This window comes from Somniosus microcephalus, chromosome 17 (assembly GCF_052327205.1).
Source record: "Somniosus microcephalus isolate GS21.2 chromosome 17, FLI_Smic_1.0, whole genome shotgun sequence".
Lineage (NCBI taxonomy): Eukaryota > Metazoa > Chordata > Chondrichthyes > Squaliformes > Somniosidae > Somniosus > Somniosus microcephalus.
The window spans coordinates 62,019,840-62,036,875 of record NC_141003.1 but is presented as its reverse complement, the minus strand read 5'-3'; the positions used below and the strand labels follow the sequence as shown (position 1 = coordinate 62,036,875).

Sequence of the window (17,036 nt, the reverse complement as noted above, 5' to 3'; positions counted from 1 at the left end):
CAGGGCTCGCTGGTGGGTGTCGGTGGTGCGAGTGCGGATGGGTGTCGGTTTAGTGCTCGATCAGGTCGGGATGGAGGTAGGGCTCGAGGTGGGGGTCAGGGTGAGAATGGGGGTCAGGGCTCGGTGGTGGGGGTCAGGTGGTGAGAGTGGGGGTGGGTGTCAGTGTAGGGGTCGGTGGGCGTCAGAGTGGGGGTGGGGATCAGGGTGGGGGTGGGGGTCAGGTGAGGATGGGGGTCAGGGGCTCAGGGTCTGGGTGGGGGTCGGGTTCAGGGTCTGGGTGGGGGTCAGGGGTTCAGGGTCTGGGTGGGGGTCAGGGGCTCAGGGTTTGGGTGGGGGTCAGGGTTCAGGGTCTGGGTGGGGGTCAGGGTTCAGGGTCTGGGTGGGGGTCAGGGTTCAGGGTCTGGGTGGGGGTCAGGGTTCAGGGTCTGGGTGGGGGTCAGGGGTCTGGGTGGGGGTGGGGCTCGGGCTGGGTGGGGGCCAGGGGCTCAGGGCCTGGGTGGGGGTGGGGTCCACGATGTGTGTGGGGGTCGGGTTCAGGGTCTGGGTGGGGGTCAGGAGGTCAGGGTCTGGGTAGGGGCCAGGGGTTCAGGGTCTGGGTGGGGATCAGGGGTTCAGGGTTTAGGTGGGGGTCAGGGGTTCAGGGTCTGGGTGGGGCTCAGGGTCTGGGTGGGGCTCAGGGTCTGGGTGGGGCTCAGGGTCTGGGTGGGAGTGGGGCTCAGGGTCTGGGTGGGGCTCAGGGTCTGGGTGGGGGTGGGGCTCAGGGTCGGGGTGCGGGTGGGGCTCAGGGTCTGGGTGGGGCTCAGGGTCTGGGTGGGGGTGGGGCTCAGGGTCGGGGTGCGGGTGTGGCTCAGGGTGGGGGTGTGGCTCAGGGCCTGGGCGGGGCTCGTGGGGGTGGGGCTCAGGGTCTTGGTGGTGCTCGGTCTGGGTGGGGTTCAGGGTCTGGGTGGGGGTCAGGGGCTCAGGGTCTGGGTGGGGTCAGGGGCTCAGGGTCTGGGTGGGGGTCAGGGGTTCAGGGTCTGGGTGGGTGTCGGGTTCAGGGTCTGGCTGGGGGTCAGGGGCTCGGGGTGGGGGTCAGGGGTTCAGGGTCTGGGTGGGGGTCGGGTTCGGGGTCTGGGTGGGGGTCAGGGGTTCAGGGTCTGGGTGGGGGTCAGGGGTTCAGGGTCTGGGTGGGGGTCAGGGGTTCAGGGTCTGGGTGGGGGTCAGGGGTTCAGGGTCTGGGTGAGGGTCAGGGGTTCAGGGTCTGGGTGGGGGTGGGGCTCATGGTCTGGGTGGGGTCAGGGGCTCAGGGTCTGGGTGGGGGTGGGGCTCATGGTCTGGGTGGGGGTCAGGGGTTCAGGGTCTGGGTGAGGGTCAGGGGTTCAGGGTCTGGGTGGGGGTCAGGGGCTCAGGGTCTGGGTGGGGGTGGGGTTCAGGGTCTGGGTGGGGGTCAGGGGTTCAGGGTCTGGGTGAGGGTCAGGGGTTCAGGGTCTGGGTGGGGGTCAGGGGTTCAGGGTCTGGGTGAGGGTCAGGGGTTCAGGGTCTGGGTGGGGGTCAGGGGTTCAGGGTCTGGGTGGGGGTCAGGGGTTCAGGGTCTGGGTGGGGGTCAGGGGTTCAGGGTCTGGGTGGGGGTCAGGGGTTCAGGGTCTGGGTGGGGGTCAGGGGTTCAGGGTCTGGGTGGGGGTCAGGGGTTCAGGGTCTGGGTGGGGGTCAGGGGTTCAGGGTCTGGGTGAGGGTCAGGGGTTCAGGGTCTGGGTGGGGGTCAGGGGTTCAGGGTCTGGGTGGGGGTCAGGGGTTCAGGGTCTGGGTGAGGGTCAGGGGTTCAGGGTCTGGGTGGCGGTGGGGCTCATGGTCTGGGTGGGGGTCAGTGGTTCAGGGTCTGGGTGGGGTGGGGCTCGGGGTCTGGGTAGGGGTCAGGGGTTCAGGGTCGGGGTGGGGGTCAGGGGTTCAGGCTCAGGTGGGGGTCAGGGGCTCAGGGTCTGGGTGGGGGTCAGGGGTTCGGGGTCTGGGTGGGGGTCAGGGGCTCAGGGTCTGGGTGGGGGTCAGGGGTTCAGGCTCAGGTGGGGGTCAGGGGTTCAGGGTCTGGGTGGGGGTCAGGGGTTCAGGGTCTGGGTGGGGGTCAGGGGTTCAGGGTCTGGGTGGGGGTCAGGGGTTCAGGGTCTGGGTGAGGGTCAGGGGTTCAGGGTCTGGGTGGGGGTCAGGGGTTCAGGGTCTGGGTGAGGGTCAGGGGTTCAGGGTCTGGGTGGGGGTCAGGGGTTCAGGGTCTGGGTGGGGGTCAGGGGTTCAGGGTCTGGGTGGGGGTCAGGGGTTCAGGGTCTGGGTGGGGGTCAGGGGTTCAGGGTCTGGGTGGGGGTCGGGTTCAGGGTCTGGGTGAGGGTCAGGGGTTCAGGGTCTGGGTGGGGGTCAGGGGTTCAGGGTCTGGGTGGGGGTCAGGGGTTCAGGGTCTGGGTGAGGGTCAGGGGTTCAGGGTCTGGGTGGGGGTCAGGGGTTCGGGGTCTGGGTGGGGGTCAGGGGCTCAGGCTCGGGGTGGGGGTCAGGGGCTCGGGGTGGGAGTCAGGGGCAATGTTCCCTCTAATTTTTTTGTGCGCGGTCCCTTTCATGCGCGGTATCTTCCAGCAGCAACAGCTTGTGAGCAGCCTCCCGATTGATGCACGGCTGCACACCCATGCATCTTAGGGGGAACATTGGTCAGGGTTGGGGGGTTCAAGGCTGGGGGTCGTGATGGAATGCAGTGCACCACCCCCTGACTGTGACCCAGATCCTGTTTCCTTTCTCTTTCCAAAGTAGGGCAGTGAGGTGCTAAGAGGTGAGCTGCCCGCGGCTGGATTGTGTCGCGATGCCGAAGGTGGTGGGAAACCGCTGGCCAACATGTCGGGGTATGAACAAGATGGTGTCAAAGACCACTTGTTGTGTAGAATAACCCCATCAGAGGGGGAGATCAGGGGGAGGATCATACAGTCACGGATAAGCATTCCTTGGGAAGGTACTAGGGGTGAGAGGGTAGAGTAACAATGAGAGGCAGTAAGCACCGGAGCAGACAGGGTTCAAAGATAATAAAGGCTGTGCTCAAATTTCTGTCATTCATTAATTTAATTCTTGGAATTTTTGTGCTCATCCAAGCGAAAGATTTTAATAACGAGAACTGGAACACTTCGCATTTCAATCACCCAAGCTCTCATCAAACACTCCCAGGGCAGGTACAGCACGGGTTAGATACAGAGTAAAGCTCCCTCTACACTGTCTCATCAAACACTCCCAGGGCAGGTACAGCACGGGTTAGATACAGAGTAAAGTTCCCTCTGCACTGCCCCATCAAACACTCCCAGGGCAGGTACAGCACGGGTTAGATACAGAGTAAAGCTCCCTCTACACTGTCTCATCAAACACTCCCAGGGCAGGTACAGCACGGGTTAGATACAGAGTAAAGTTCCCTCTGCACTGCCCCATCAAACACTCCCAGGGCAGGTACAGCACGAGTTAGATACAGAGTAAAGCTCCCTCTACACTGTCCCATCAAACACTCCCAGGACAGGTACAGCTCGGGTTAGATACAGAGTAAAGCTCCCTCTGCACTGCCCCACCAAACACTCCCAGGGCAGGTACAGCACGGGTTAGATAGAGTAAAGCTCCCTCTACACTGCCCCATCAAACACTCCCAGGGCAGGTACAGCACGGGTTAGATACAGAGTAAAGCTCCCTCTACACTGTCCCATCAAACACTCCCAGGGCAGGTACTGCACGGGTTAGATACAGAGTAAAGCTCCCTCTACACTGTCCCATCAAACACTCCCAGGGCAGGTACAGCACGGGTTAGATACAGAGTAAAGCTCCCTCTACACTGTCCCATCACACACACCCAGGACAGGTACAGCACAGGTTAGATACAGAGTAAAGCTCCCTCTACACTGCCCCATCAAACACTCCCAGGGCAGGTACAGCACAGGTTAGATACAGAGTAAAGCTCCCTCTACACTGTCCCATCAAACACGCCCAGGACAGGTACAGCACGGGTTAGATACAGAGTAAAGCTCCCTCTACACTGTCCCATCAAACACGCCCAGGACAGGTACAGCACGGGTTAGATACAGAGTAAAGCTCCCTCTACACTGTCCCATCACACACACCCAGGACAGGTACAGCACAGGTTAGATACAGAGTAAAGCTCCCTCTACACTGCCCCATCAAACACTCCCAGGGCAGGTACAGCACAGGTTAGATACAGAGTAAAGCTCCCTCTACACTGTCCCATCAAACACGCCCAGGACAGGTACAGCACAGAGTACAGCACAGGTTAGATACCGAGTAAAGCTCCCGCTACATTGTCCCATCACACTAGCCTGCAGGAGTTAGCAGGTTCCGATGGTGAAAGGACGCACTGGGTTTGAGTGTTCCTGTGTGATGTCAGGATCTTTCTAAAGAGTTTGTCACCGCTGTGTTTCCAGGCTGTGTTGATGGGTTTGTTGAACAGGATCATCTAGCACAGTGGCGCCCTCCTGTGGACCCCATCACGTCTGCATGTGTTTGGTGAGGGAAGGTTCAGGGATTATTTACTGAGATACTGGTTTGTTGTTGACAATTGCTCCCTTTCAGAGTAAAGCTGGCTTTGTTCAATGTTCAATGTCTGCTCCCTCTGTGGAAAATGCCCAGCCATGCAATTCTAGCTTCTAGTTCTGTGGCATTGTATCGAACATGAGTGTACCCGCTGCCCAATGTCAGAATGAGTAATTGTCCCCCTAGAGTCACACTCAGGCACACAGAGGAGCACAGGTCGATTGTAATCCCTGCCGTCTGCTAATTCACTGATCTGAGCCGGGAGACGGCAGTCACTACAGTGGGTTCTGGGCATTGGAGGACAAAGCATCAGCCACCATTCACACAGTGCCCAGTGGAACATGTCTGTGTGTGTGTCTGTGTCTGTGTGTGTCTGTGTCAGTGTGTGTCTGTCTGTGTGTGTGTGTGTGTGTGTGTGTGTGTGAGGGTGTCTGTGTCTGTGTGTGTGTGAGGGTGTCTGTGTCTGTGTGTGAGGGTGTCTGTGTCAGTGTGTGTCTGTCTGTCTGTGTGTGGAATGCCCTGCTCACAGTGAGTGGACATTAGGGTGAGTCTCTGCTATTGGAGGCTCCCTCTGAAATCTCCCCTCAGTGAGGAATCAGCAACTTCAGGAGAGGTGTGGAGGAAAAATCAAAAACAGAACTAAATATTCCCCTTTGTGTTTTCCAGGAAGGGCAAGTCGTGTGTGAAGAGGAACGCTGTCAGACCAACTGCAAGAATCCAGTCCCACCGCCGCATGGGACTTGCTGTCCCCTGTGTGTTGGTGAGACCCTCTTACACTTACACCCTGCAATAATGGGGGTCCTGGTACCACGGGCACCTGCCACACACTCACTCACTCATTCAGTTACTCACTGATATTCTCTCTCTCACACACACACACACACACACTTGCTCACTCACACACAGTCATACACACATTCTCTCACTCTCACTCTCACACTGACACTCACTCTCACACACTCACTCACTCATTCAGTTACTCACTGATATTCTCTCTCTCTCACACACACACACACACACACACACACACACACACACTTGCTCACTCACACACAGTCATACACACATTCTCTCACTCTCACTCTCACACTCACACTCTCACACACTCACACTCACTCACACACACTCACTCACACACTCACTCTCACACACTCACTCTCACACTCACTCACTCGCTCTCTCACTCACTCTCGCTCACTCACTCTCTCTCACTCTCTCTCACTCACTCTCACACTCACTCTCGCACACTCACACACACTCTCACTTATTCTCACACTCACTCCCTCACTCACTCCCTCACTCACTCCCTCACTCATTCCCACACTCACTCTCACACTCACTCTCTCTCACTCACTCACTCACTCTCACTCTCACTCTCACTCTCACACTCACTCTCACTTACTCACTCACTCACTCCCTCACTCACTCACTCCCACACTCACTCTCTCACTCACTCTCATACTCACTCACTATCACACTCACACTCACTCTCTCACTCACACTCACTCTCTCACACACTCACTCTCACTCACACACTCACTCACACACTCACTCTCGCACACTCACTCTCACACACTCACTCTCTCTCTCACTCTCTCACTCACACAGTCTCACTCATTCTCACACTCACTCACTCTCGCTCTCTCACTCACTCTTGCTCTCTCACTCACTCTCACTCTCTCTCACTCTCACTCACTCACTCTCACACTCACTCTCTCTCTCACTCTCTCACTCACACAGTCTCACTCATTCTCACACTCGCTCACTCTCGCTCTCTCACTCACTCTTGCTCTCTCACTCACTCTCACTCACACTCTCACACTCACTCTCGCACACTCACACACACTCTCACTTATTCTCTCCCTCACTCACTCCCTCACTCACTCCCTCACTCACTCCCTCACTCACTCCCTCACTCATTCCCACACTCACTCTCACACTCACTCTCTCACTCACTCTCACACTCACTCTCACACTCTCACTCACTCACTCACTCACACTCACTCTCACACTCACTCACTCTCACACTTACTCTCTTACTCACACTCACTCTCGCTCACTCTCACACTCACTCACTCAGACACTCACTCACTCACTCACTCACTCACTCACTTACACTCACTCACTCTCACTTTCTCTCACTCACACATATTCTCTCTCATACGGTCCAGCAGGAGCAGTAACCCGGGCAGACTTACCGTTCCCTGTCCCAGCTGTAGTGCCTGAGATCAGAGAGCTGAGCACCAACCAGGGGTGAAACCTGCCCCTCGGTACCACGCTGTGTGGTGAATTTACCCCCCGAACCATCTTTCCGCAAACATTCCGTGTCTGGAACACGTTGGATGGAGACAGTTCGCTCCTGACACTGTTAGTGACTGAAATGTAATGTCTGCGAGTTCCAACAAATACAGTGACTTGAATATCACTGGCACCCACTCTGTCAGTCGCTCAGTCCCAGTCACTCAGACTCACTCCCTCAGTCAATTCAATTCAAATCGCTTTATTGGCATGACAAGGTACATCTTATGTTGCCAAAGCATCGAGAAACATTCATGGTTGTACACAAAAATACAGATCTATCCATACAGTGTATAAACAGATATATCCCTGAGTGTATAAATATACATTCATATAATTTATATATACTCTTTTCTTATATTTAGTGGTTGTCCCTCTGTTTATGGCAAGCTGTAACATAGTGTGCCGCTAGTGTTACACAATTTCTCTCTTCCCCTAGTAGGTATGGGAGTTTTTGGTCGTCATTCAAATTTCTGAATTCCGGGCATATTTTAGTGAATTTTGGGTAGAAATTCTCCCTTATGCCCTGATATTTTCTACAAGCTGTGAGGAAGTGCATCTCTGTCTCCACCACTCCTTGACTGCAGTGAGAGCATATCCTGTCCTCTCTTGGTAGCCGGGTCTGCCTGTGTCTACCTTTTTCGATCGCCAGGCTATGTTCACTAAGTCTGTACATTGTCAAGGTTTTTCTCAGTTTGCTATCCTTTACCATGGTCAGGTAATCAGCCATGTTGTATTGTTTGTTTAGGGCCAAGTAGCAATTGAGTTTGCTTTGGGTTTTTGTTGTTTCTGCCCAATATGACAGATATTTTTCCTTTTGCTTAGCGACGATTGTGTTGGGTCGAATTCTTTGTGTTACGCTGTCACTGTCCTGGGGCTGGTTCTTGTTAGTAGTGTTAGTAGTTACTTCACTGAGTCCCAAGTCTAGTTGACTGAGGGTATTCTTCTTTATGGTCCTCTCTTGGCATTTCAGGGCTTCGTAATGATAACATTGGGGGTTGCTCATTTCTAGGTGTTTCCAAAATTTGGTGGCTCTTTTTTGGATAGTGATTATTAATGAATATTGGCCTAGTTCTGCCCTGCATGCATTGTTTACGGTTTTCCTTTGAGTCCGGAGGATGCTTTTACAGAATTCTGCATGTAGGATCTCAATTGGGTGTTTGTCCCATTTTGCAAATTCTTGTTGTGTTAGCGGTCCCCACACCTCACTGCCATAGAGTGCAATTGGTTCAATTACTGATTTAAAAATTTTGAGCCAAATGCTAATTGGGATTTCTATTTGGATTGATTTTTTAATGGCATAGAAAGCCCTTCTTGCTTTCTCTTTCAGTTCATTCACAGCCAGATGAAAATTTCCCGTAGAACTGATTTTTAGGCCCAAGTATGTGTAGTTATTGGTTTGTTCAATTTTGGTTGTTCCTAGTGTGAAATTTATTTTGGGTCCCTGATGTCTGGATCTTTGCTGGAACACAAGGATTTTGGTTTTTTGGGGATTTATTGTCAGGGCCCAGGTCTGGCAGAACGACTCCAGCAGATCCAGGTTCTGCTGTAGACCCTCCTTAGTTGGTGACAGCAGAACCAGGTCATCTGCATAGAGGAGGAATTTAACCTTGGATTCATATAGGGTGAGGCCGGGTGCTGTAGATTGTTCAAGTAGTTTTGCCAATTCATTTATGTAAATATTAAAGAGTGTCGGTGAGATGGGCGAGCCCTGTGTCACCCCCCGCCCCTGTGGGAAGTATTTTGTTTGTTTGTCTCCAATTTTAACTGCACATTTGTTGTTTGTATACATTGATTTAATTACATCATATGTTTTTCCCCCTACCCCGCTTTCGATAAGTTTCAGGAATAAACCGTCGTGCCAGATGGAGTCGAAAGCCTTCTGGAAATCTATAAAGCATGCGTAGATTTTGCTTTGTTTTGATGAACGTGTTTGTCAATTAGGGTCTGTAGGCTGAAGATATGATCTGATGTTCTATAGTTTGGCAGGAATCCAATTTGGCTTTTACTCAAGACATTGTGCTCCTCAAGGAAGTTTATAAGTCTTTTGTTTATGATACTACAGAATACCTTCCCCAGGTTACTGTTTACACAGATGCCTCGATAGTTATTTGGGTCGACTTTGTCCCCGCTTTTGTATATGGGCGTTATGAGTCCTTTGTTCCAGATATCAGGGAAGTAACCGACACTCAGAACCAAGTTGAAGAGTTTTAGGATAGCCAGTTTCATTTTATCGTCTGTGTGTTTAATCATCTCGCTTAGTATGCCGTCTGCACCGCAAGCTTTTCCTGGTCGCAGGTCCTTGAGTTTTTCAAATAGTTCTTTTTCTGTTATTATGGAGTCTAGCGGGTTTTGGTTATCTTTTATGGCCATTTTGAGCTTTTCCAGTTTTTTGCATATTTGGTGTTGCTCTGGCCTTAGTGTGTTTTTCTGGTATAATTTTTCAAAGTGGTTTTCCCATGTGTCTCCATTTTGAATGGCCAATTCGTCGTGTTGTTTTTTGTGTAATGTATTCCATTTGTCCCAGAAACAGTTAGAATCAATGGATTCCTCAATGGAGCTGAGTGTATTCTTAATATACTGCTCTTTTTCGGTTCTGAGTGTGTTTCTGTATTGTGTTAGTGTCTGACAATAAGTAAGGTGTAATTCCTCGTTTTCTGGCTGTCTGTGTTTTTGGTTTGATATTTTGCTAAGTTTTTTCCTCATGTTATGGCAATCTGGGTCAAACCATTTTTCATAGTTTTTTGTTTTGGGTTTGTTCTTGCGAGCTTTCAAGTTTGACCTTGTTGCCAAATTATCAAAAATATTGTTTAGGTTATTCACTGCCCGGTTTACGCCTTCTTTATTGTGAGTGTATATGTTATCCAGAAAGGTGTCAAAGAGAGCTTGAGTTGATTCATGGCTAATTGCTTTATGGTATTTTTCCGTGCTGTTTTTGGCCCATCTGTACAATTTTTTGGTGTTGTACAGTTTACTGGGTTGTGTTTCTGTGTTGGTTGTTTCTGTCTTGTTAAGATACATAGTAATTTGACTGTGGTCTGACAGTGTTGTTTGTGGTTTGACTGTGAATGCTCTGAAAGAGGATGGGTCCAAATCCGTAATCATATAGTCTACGGTGCTACAGCCAAGAGGTGAGCAATAGGTCGATCTTCCTAGGAGGTCCCCCATGAACCTACCATTGACAATGTACAGACCCAGGCTTCGACAGAGCTACAGTAGCTGTTTTCCGTTGGTATTTGTCTGCTTGTCGCAGTTATGCCTGTATGGATGGGAAGGGATATCGAAGTGGTTATTCCGAATATGTAATTGTTTCCCTGATTATTGGTGAAGTCTGGTTCTTCGCCAGTTCTTGAATTGAGGTCACCACAGATCAACACGTTCCCCTGGGCCTGGAATTGGATAATCTCCCTCTCAATGTTGGAGAAGGTGTCCTCTTTAAAGTACGGGGATTCCATTGGGGGGATATAGAGTGCGCAAATGAAAACATCTTGGGTGTTAGAGATAATCCCCCTCTCAATTTTGAGCCACATGTGGTTTTCGCCCTTTTTTATAAATTTGATGCAATTCTTAAGCTCTGTTTTAAACCAAATCAGTATGCCTCCGGAGTCTCTGCCTTGGGTTACTCCTGGCAATTTATTGGAGGGGACCACCAGCTCTGTGTACCCTTGGGGACGGCCAGTGTGTCGTCCTTCTCTATACCAAGTTTCCTGTAAAATGATAATATCCAGATCTTTAGTTTCATCTATGAACTCTGGGGTCATACTCGTCACGTCGAGCACCGAAGAGCGTAGACCTTGGATATTCCAGGTCGAAATATATAAGGATTTCATGTTAAGTTTGATCTTTTACTATGATAGGTTAAAGAATGATACGTGTTTGTCGTGTCTAAATGGGGGGAAAAAAGATTATCTCAATTGTCTATAAATGCTAATACTACTTGGTTACAATTCTTTCTAGTAATTAGTCCTTGATTTTTTTTTTTTCATTTTCTGATCCATAAGGCGGATGTAGATGCTGCTGCACGTCTGCTTAGTGTCTCTTAATGGATTGTCTCTGCCTGAGGTATTGCGTACGCCCTGTGCATCTCTCCCTCTGTCTGGCTGGGGGCAGTCCTGTAGGACAGGAGTGGTGCAGGTCTGATATTGTTGTTGTGCATGGGGATCTTCTCTGGTCCCGGTTGGTGTGGCGGTGGTCTCTGTAGTAGTCCTGGTATGTACCTCGCTGATCTCTGGTGGTCGGGGGGGGGTCCTCCTGGAGTCTGGGTATGGACCCGGTTAAAAGCGACGTCCTTCAGGGCTTTAGCAAAGATCGGTATTCGTTTCCTGTGGATGTGGACGCGGTCGTGAAGACATTCCACATCGAGGGTGGGGTGTTGGGCCAGGTGCACGTTGTGTTTTAATTCACAGTCTCTTGCTATGCTGGCATTTATCTCATGAATTGGTTTTGTTGTTAAAGTCTGTTCTTGGCAATATTGTGGAAACAGTGATTCTAGTGTTTGGGAATGTATTGCTTGCCTTCTCAATCACTGCTCTGAGCGATGTTGCTACCCCTCTCTGCTGGGCCTTTAGGTCATTTGTGCCAGTGTATTATTATGTGTTTGGGGGAGCCTAATCGGGTTTTGGTCAGCCATTCCAGGGCTCTGTCTGTTGTTGGGCACCGGATCTTTTTTACTATATGTCTAGGGAAGAGCTTTTTCTCCCATAGAAATTTCCCATTTGAGTCTATGAGTATTACGATGTCAGCCTTGTTGGTGTTTACTGTCTGGTGGCTTTCGCCTGGACTCATAGGGTGTGTGTTGGACTGGGGTGGTCGTGTTTGGTGTGTGCGCCCCTCTTGTGAGCGGCTTGCTTGTGGTTCCACAGTGGTGGGGGAAGACTGAGCTTCAGTATGCTGGTCGGTCTGTGTGGCACCCCTTGTATTGTGTGTTTGCTGCTGTTGTTCAGTGTGAGAGTGCAGCTGTTCAGTCCGGCTCTGTATTGTCTTATCTCTAGCCTCTGGCTGCTGGTCTAGTGGTGCTATCTCTCCTCTATGGCTCTCTTTGTTTTCCTGCAGCTCTTTCACCTGATTCTCAAGTAGATTCAGCTCTCTCCTGTATTTCTCTCTCTCTTGCTTTTGTTCATGTTTCAGTTTAAGGACCTCCTCTCTAAGTTTAACCAGCTCTGTCTCCACCTGGTTAAATTTATCCTTTAGTTGTATCAGGCTGTGTGATCCCGGGGTATGTGTCCGGTCGGCGCTGGAGGGCTCACTCACTTCTTGGCTAGGCTGCTCTTCTCTTGGTGAGCTGGAAGTGATAGGGGGAGTATGTGTGGCTTCCTCCCTGGTAGTTACGCTGGGGTTAGTCAGCTGTATCATGTGGCTGTGGGGCCCCGGGGTGAGTGTCTGGTTAGAACTGTGTGGCTCGTTCACCTCCTGACCAAGCTGATTTGCTCCCGCTGAGTTGTCAATGGTGGGGGGAGTGCGAGTCGCTTTTCCCCTGTTAGCCACTCTGGGGCTGTTCCTTCCCCTCTCCGTTATTTATTTCAGTGTCTTGAAGGCCGTTTCAAAGTCGTCGAGGTTGCCTTGCACCAATATTGTTCCGTTATCGTACATGTTGACAGTCGTGGTTGCACTGTACGGGTCCCCTGGTTTCTTAATTTTCAGTTTGGACCCATTAGCGGTTCTTTCCTGCTTAACCCTGGTATAGTGTGATTTTATTGCTGTGATCCAAGCCGCTGATTGATCTGAGTAAAAAATGAGATTACACTTTTTCCCAGTGCTGTACCAGTCAGCAAAAAGAGTTTCTGGTTTTTCTCTCAGCTGCTCATGCTTGATCGATTTTTTAGCATTTTTTTTGGTGTTGGGGGGAATCTGGAAGAGGTTGCTCTCAGTGTGCCTCGGGAGCTGCTGTGGCTCCTCTGATTCGCTCATTTTTAGTAGTGTAGAGGTAGAAAGTATTGTTGACTTTAGAATAAGCTTTTCTGGGGCCCCGGGTTTGGTGTTTCCCTCTCCCTGCTCGCGACCTTTCCCAGTCCCCGGACTCGCTCGCTCTCCAGGCCCCGTACTCACTGTCCTGGCCTGCGTCTGGGAGTTGCCGTTTCCCGGTGTCTCCCGGCTGCTCCCCTCCCCCTCAGGGGTCTCTGAGCCTCTGTCTTGGCCCGGCTCCTCGGGCCTTTCCCTGGCTTCAGGCTCCCTCCCCAGGACCTGTACTCACTGTCTGCGTCTGGGAGCCGCTGCCTCACGGTGCCTTCGGGCTGCTCCCCTCTCCCTCAGAGGTCTCCAGGCCTCTGTCTCGGCCCGGCTCCTCGGGCCTTTCCCTGGCTTCTGGCTTAGTGTTGCGGCCGCCGCTCCGACTCTGTGTTCCAGCCGCCGCTCGGCTCTGTGTCCCGGCCGCCACTCGGGCTCCTCCTTGGTGCCTCGTTCTCCCGGTTTTTCCCCGGGTTTATTCCTTTCCTCCTTCTGTCCTTTTGCTTTGTTTCTTTTTGTCTTTGTTTCTTTCTGCTGTTTTCCTCGGATATTTTTTTTTTCTCTGTCGGCTCTTGTCTTTGGTGGTCTTTTTGGCAGTCTTTTTCTTACTTAATCTAAACTAACCTAAACTTAAACTTTAACTTAACTAAAATTAAATTTAACTTTTAAACCTTTTAAAACTTGAAATGAAACTTTTTTCCCCACTTTAAACACTAAAAACACTAAAAATTCAGCAGCCCATCTTCAGCGTGTGTGTATTCACTCTCACTCCTTCAGTCCCTGTCACTCACTCCTTCAGTCCCTGTCACTCACTCCTTCAGTCCCTGTCACTCACTCCTTCAGTCCCTGTCACTCACTCCTTCAGTCCCTGTCACTCACTCCTTCAGTCCCTGTCACTCACTCCTTCAGTCCCTGTCACTCACTCCTTCAGTCCCTGTCACTCACTCCTTCAGTCCCTCTCACTCACTCCTTCAGTCCCTGTCACTCACTCCCTCAGTCCCTGTCACTCACTCCCTCAGTCCCTGTCACTCACTCCTTCAGTCCCTCTCACTCAGATTCAGTCCCTCGAGGAATCTGGCATGCTGGGAAGCTACTATATATGAGTAAGTCTGTTTCTCGCTCTCTCTCTCTCTCACACTCTGCAGATTGTTCTATCAATGGACAGGAATACATGAATGGGGAGAAAGTGTTCAACGGGGATCCATGTGCCGACTGCAGCTGTCTGGTAAGAGGTCTCCATGTTAAACAACACTGGATTCTGTGACCTTAAGTCAGTATTACAATCTAATGTTTGTACTGCTTCAAATGAGGAACAGTAGCATTTTGGAATCAAATACAGGTACGGCATGGGTTAGATACAGAGTAAAGCTCCCTCTACACGGTCCCATCAAATACTCCCAGGGCAGGTACAGCACGGGTTAGATATAGAGTAAAGCTCCCTCTACACTGACCCATCAAACACACCCAGGGCAGGTACAGCACAGGTTTGATACAGAGTAAAGCTCCCTCTACACTGTCCCATCAAACACTCCCAGGGCAGGTACAGCACGGGTTAGATACGGAGTAAAGCTCCCTCTACACTGTCCCATCAAACACTCCCAGGGCAGGTACAGCAAGGGTTAGATACAGAGTAAAGCTCCCTCTACACTGACCCATCAAACACTCCCAGGGCAGGTACAGCATGGGTTAGATACAGAGTAAAGCTCCCTCTGCACTGTCCCAACAAACACTCCCAGGGCAGGTACAGCACTGGTTAGATACAGAGTAAAGCTTCCTCTACACTGTCCCAACAAACACTCTCAGGGCAGGTACAGCATGGGTTAGATACAGAGTAAAGTTCCCTCTACACTATCCCAACAAACACTCCCAGGGCAGGTACAGCACAGGTTAGATACAGAGTAAAGCTTCCGCTACACTGCCCCATCAAACACTCCCAGGGCACGTACAGCACAGGTTAGATACAGAGTAAAGCTTCCGCTACACTGCCCCATCAAACACTCCCAGGGCAGGTACAGCACGGGTTCGATACAGAGTAAAGCTCCCTCTACACTGTCCCATCAAACATTCACAGTAATATGAGGCTGTGTGTGGGGAGGGAGTGGGGCTGTTGCAGGTGAAGAAACTCTGGGCTGCCTAACGTGGAGATGTTTGCTGTTTTTCCACAGGGTGGAGACATTCACTGTGTGCCAGTGTCATGTCAGCCTGTGGCCTGCAGGGATCCCGTGCAGAGACCAGGGGAATGCTGTCCCAGGTACTCTGCTCGATACACTTGCTGTACAGGGGGGTGATCTCGGGATTTGCGGGGACGACTCAGTAACACACCTGGTGTACTCCCGGTCTGTGTGACTCAGTACCACACCCGGTGTACTCCCGGTCTGTGTGACTCAGTACCACACCCGGTGTACTCCCGGTCTGTATGACTCAGTACCACACCCGGTGTACTCCCGGTCTGTGTGACTCAGTATCACACCCGGTGTACTCCCGGTCAGTGTGACTCAGTATCACACCCGGTGTACTCCCGGTCTGTGTGACTCAGTACCACACCCGGTGTACTCCCAGTCTGTGTGACTCAGTATCACACCCGGTGTACTCCCAGTCTGTGTGACTCAGTATCACACCCGGTGTACTCCCGGTCTGTGTGACTCAGTACCACACCCGGTGTACTCCCGGTCTGTGTGACTCAGTATCACACCCGGTGTACTCCCAGTCTGTATGACTCAGTACCACACCCGGTGTACTCCCGGTCTGTGTGACTCAGTACCACACCCGGTGTACTCCCGGTCTGTGTGACTCAGTACCACACCCGGTGTACTCCCGGTCTGTGTGACTCAGTACCACACCCGGTGTACTCTGGGTCAGTGTGACTCAGTACCACATCCGGTGTACTCCCAGTCTGTGTGACTCAGTATCACACCCGGTGTACTCCCGGTCAGTGTGACTCAGTACCACACCCGGTGTACTCCCGGTCAGTGTGACTCAGTATCACACCCGGTGTACTCCCGGTCAGTGTGACTCAGTACCACAGCCGGTGTACTCCCGGTCAGTGTGACTCAATACCGCACCCAGTGTACTCCCGATCAGTGTGACTCAGTATCACACCCGGTGTACTCCCGGTCAGTGTGACTCAGTATCACACCCGGTGTACTCCCGGTCAGTGTGACTCAGTATCACACCCGGTGTACTCCCGGTCTGTGTGACTCAGTATCACACCCGGTGTACTCCCGGTCAGTGTGACTCAGTACCACACCCGGTGTATTCCCGGTCTGTGTGACTCAGTATCACACCCTGTGTACGCCCGGTCAGTGTGACTCAGTATCACACCCGGTGTACTCCCGGTCTGTGTGACTCAGTATCACACCCTGTGTACGCCCGGTCAGTGTGACTCAGTATCACACCCGGTGTACACCCGGTCTGTGTGACTCAGTACCACACCCGGTGTACTCCCGGTCTGTGTGACTCAGTATCACACCCGGTGTACTCCCGGTCAGTGTGACTCAGTATCACACCCGGTGTACTCCCGGTCTGTGTGACTCAGTATCACACCCGGTGTACTCCGGGTCAGTGTGACTCAGTATCACACCCGGTGTACTCCCGGTCTGTGTGACTCAATACCGCACCCGGTGTACTCCCGGTCAGTGTGACTCAGTACCACACCCGGTGTACTCCCGGTCAGTGTGACTCAGTATCACACCCAGTGTACTCCCGGTCTGTGTGACTCAGTACCACACCCGGTGTACTCCCGGTCTGTGTGACTCAGTACCACACCCGGTGTACTCCCGGTCTGTGTGACTCAGTATCACACCTGGTGTACTCCCGCTCAGTGTGACTCAGTATCACACCCGGTGTACTCCCGGTCTGTGTGACTCAGTATCACACCCGGTGTACTCCCGGTCAGTGTGACTCAGTATCACACCCAGTGTACTCCCGGTCTGTGTGACTCAGTATCACACCCGGTGTACTCCCGGTCAGTGTGACTCAGTATCACACCCGGTGTACTCCCGGTCTGTGTGACTCAGTACCACACCCGGTGTACTCCCAGTCTGTGTGACTCAGTACCACACCCGGTGTACTCCCGGTCTGTGTGACTCAGTATCACACCTGGTGTACTCCCGGTCAGTGTGACTCAGTATCACACCCGGTGTACTCCCGGTCTGTGTGACTCAGTATCACACCCGGTGTACTCCCGGTCAGTGTGACTCAGTATCACACCCGGTGTACTCCCGGTCAGTGTGACTCAGTATCACACCCAGTGTACTCCCGGTCTGTGT

At 52.0% G+C, this 17,036-nt stretch overlaps 1 protein-coding gene across 2 annotated transcripts in view; it reads left to right on the top strand.

Moving 5' to 3' along the window:
* kcp (kielin cysteine rich BMP regulator) overlaps positions 1-17,036 on the top strand; it is a 209,490-nt gene that overhangs the window by 95,499 nt on the left and 96,955 nt on the right. For both annotated transcript variants that reach the window (XM_086010530.1, XM_086010531.1), the window contains exons 19-21: positions 5,194-5,287; positions 13,914-13,993; positions 14,934-15,019. In XM_086010530.1, coding sequence (XP_085866656.1) covers positions 5,194-5,287; positions 13,914-13,993; positions 14,934-15,019 — 260 coding nt within the window. The remainder of the gene's footprint in view (positions 1-5,193; positions 5,288-13,913; positions 13,994-14,933; positions 15,020-17,036) is intronic.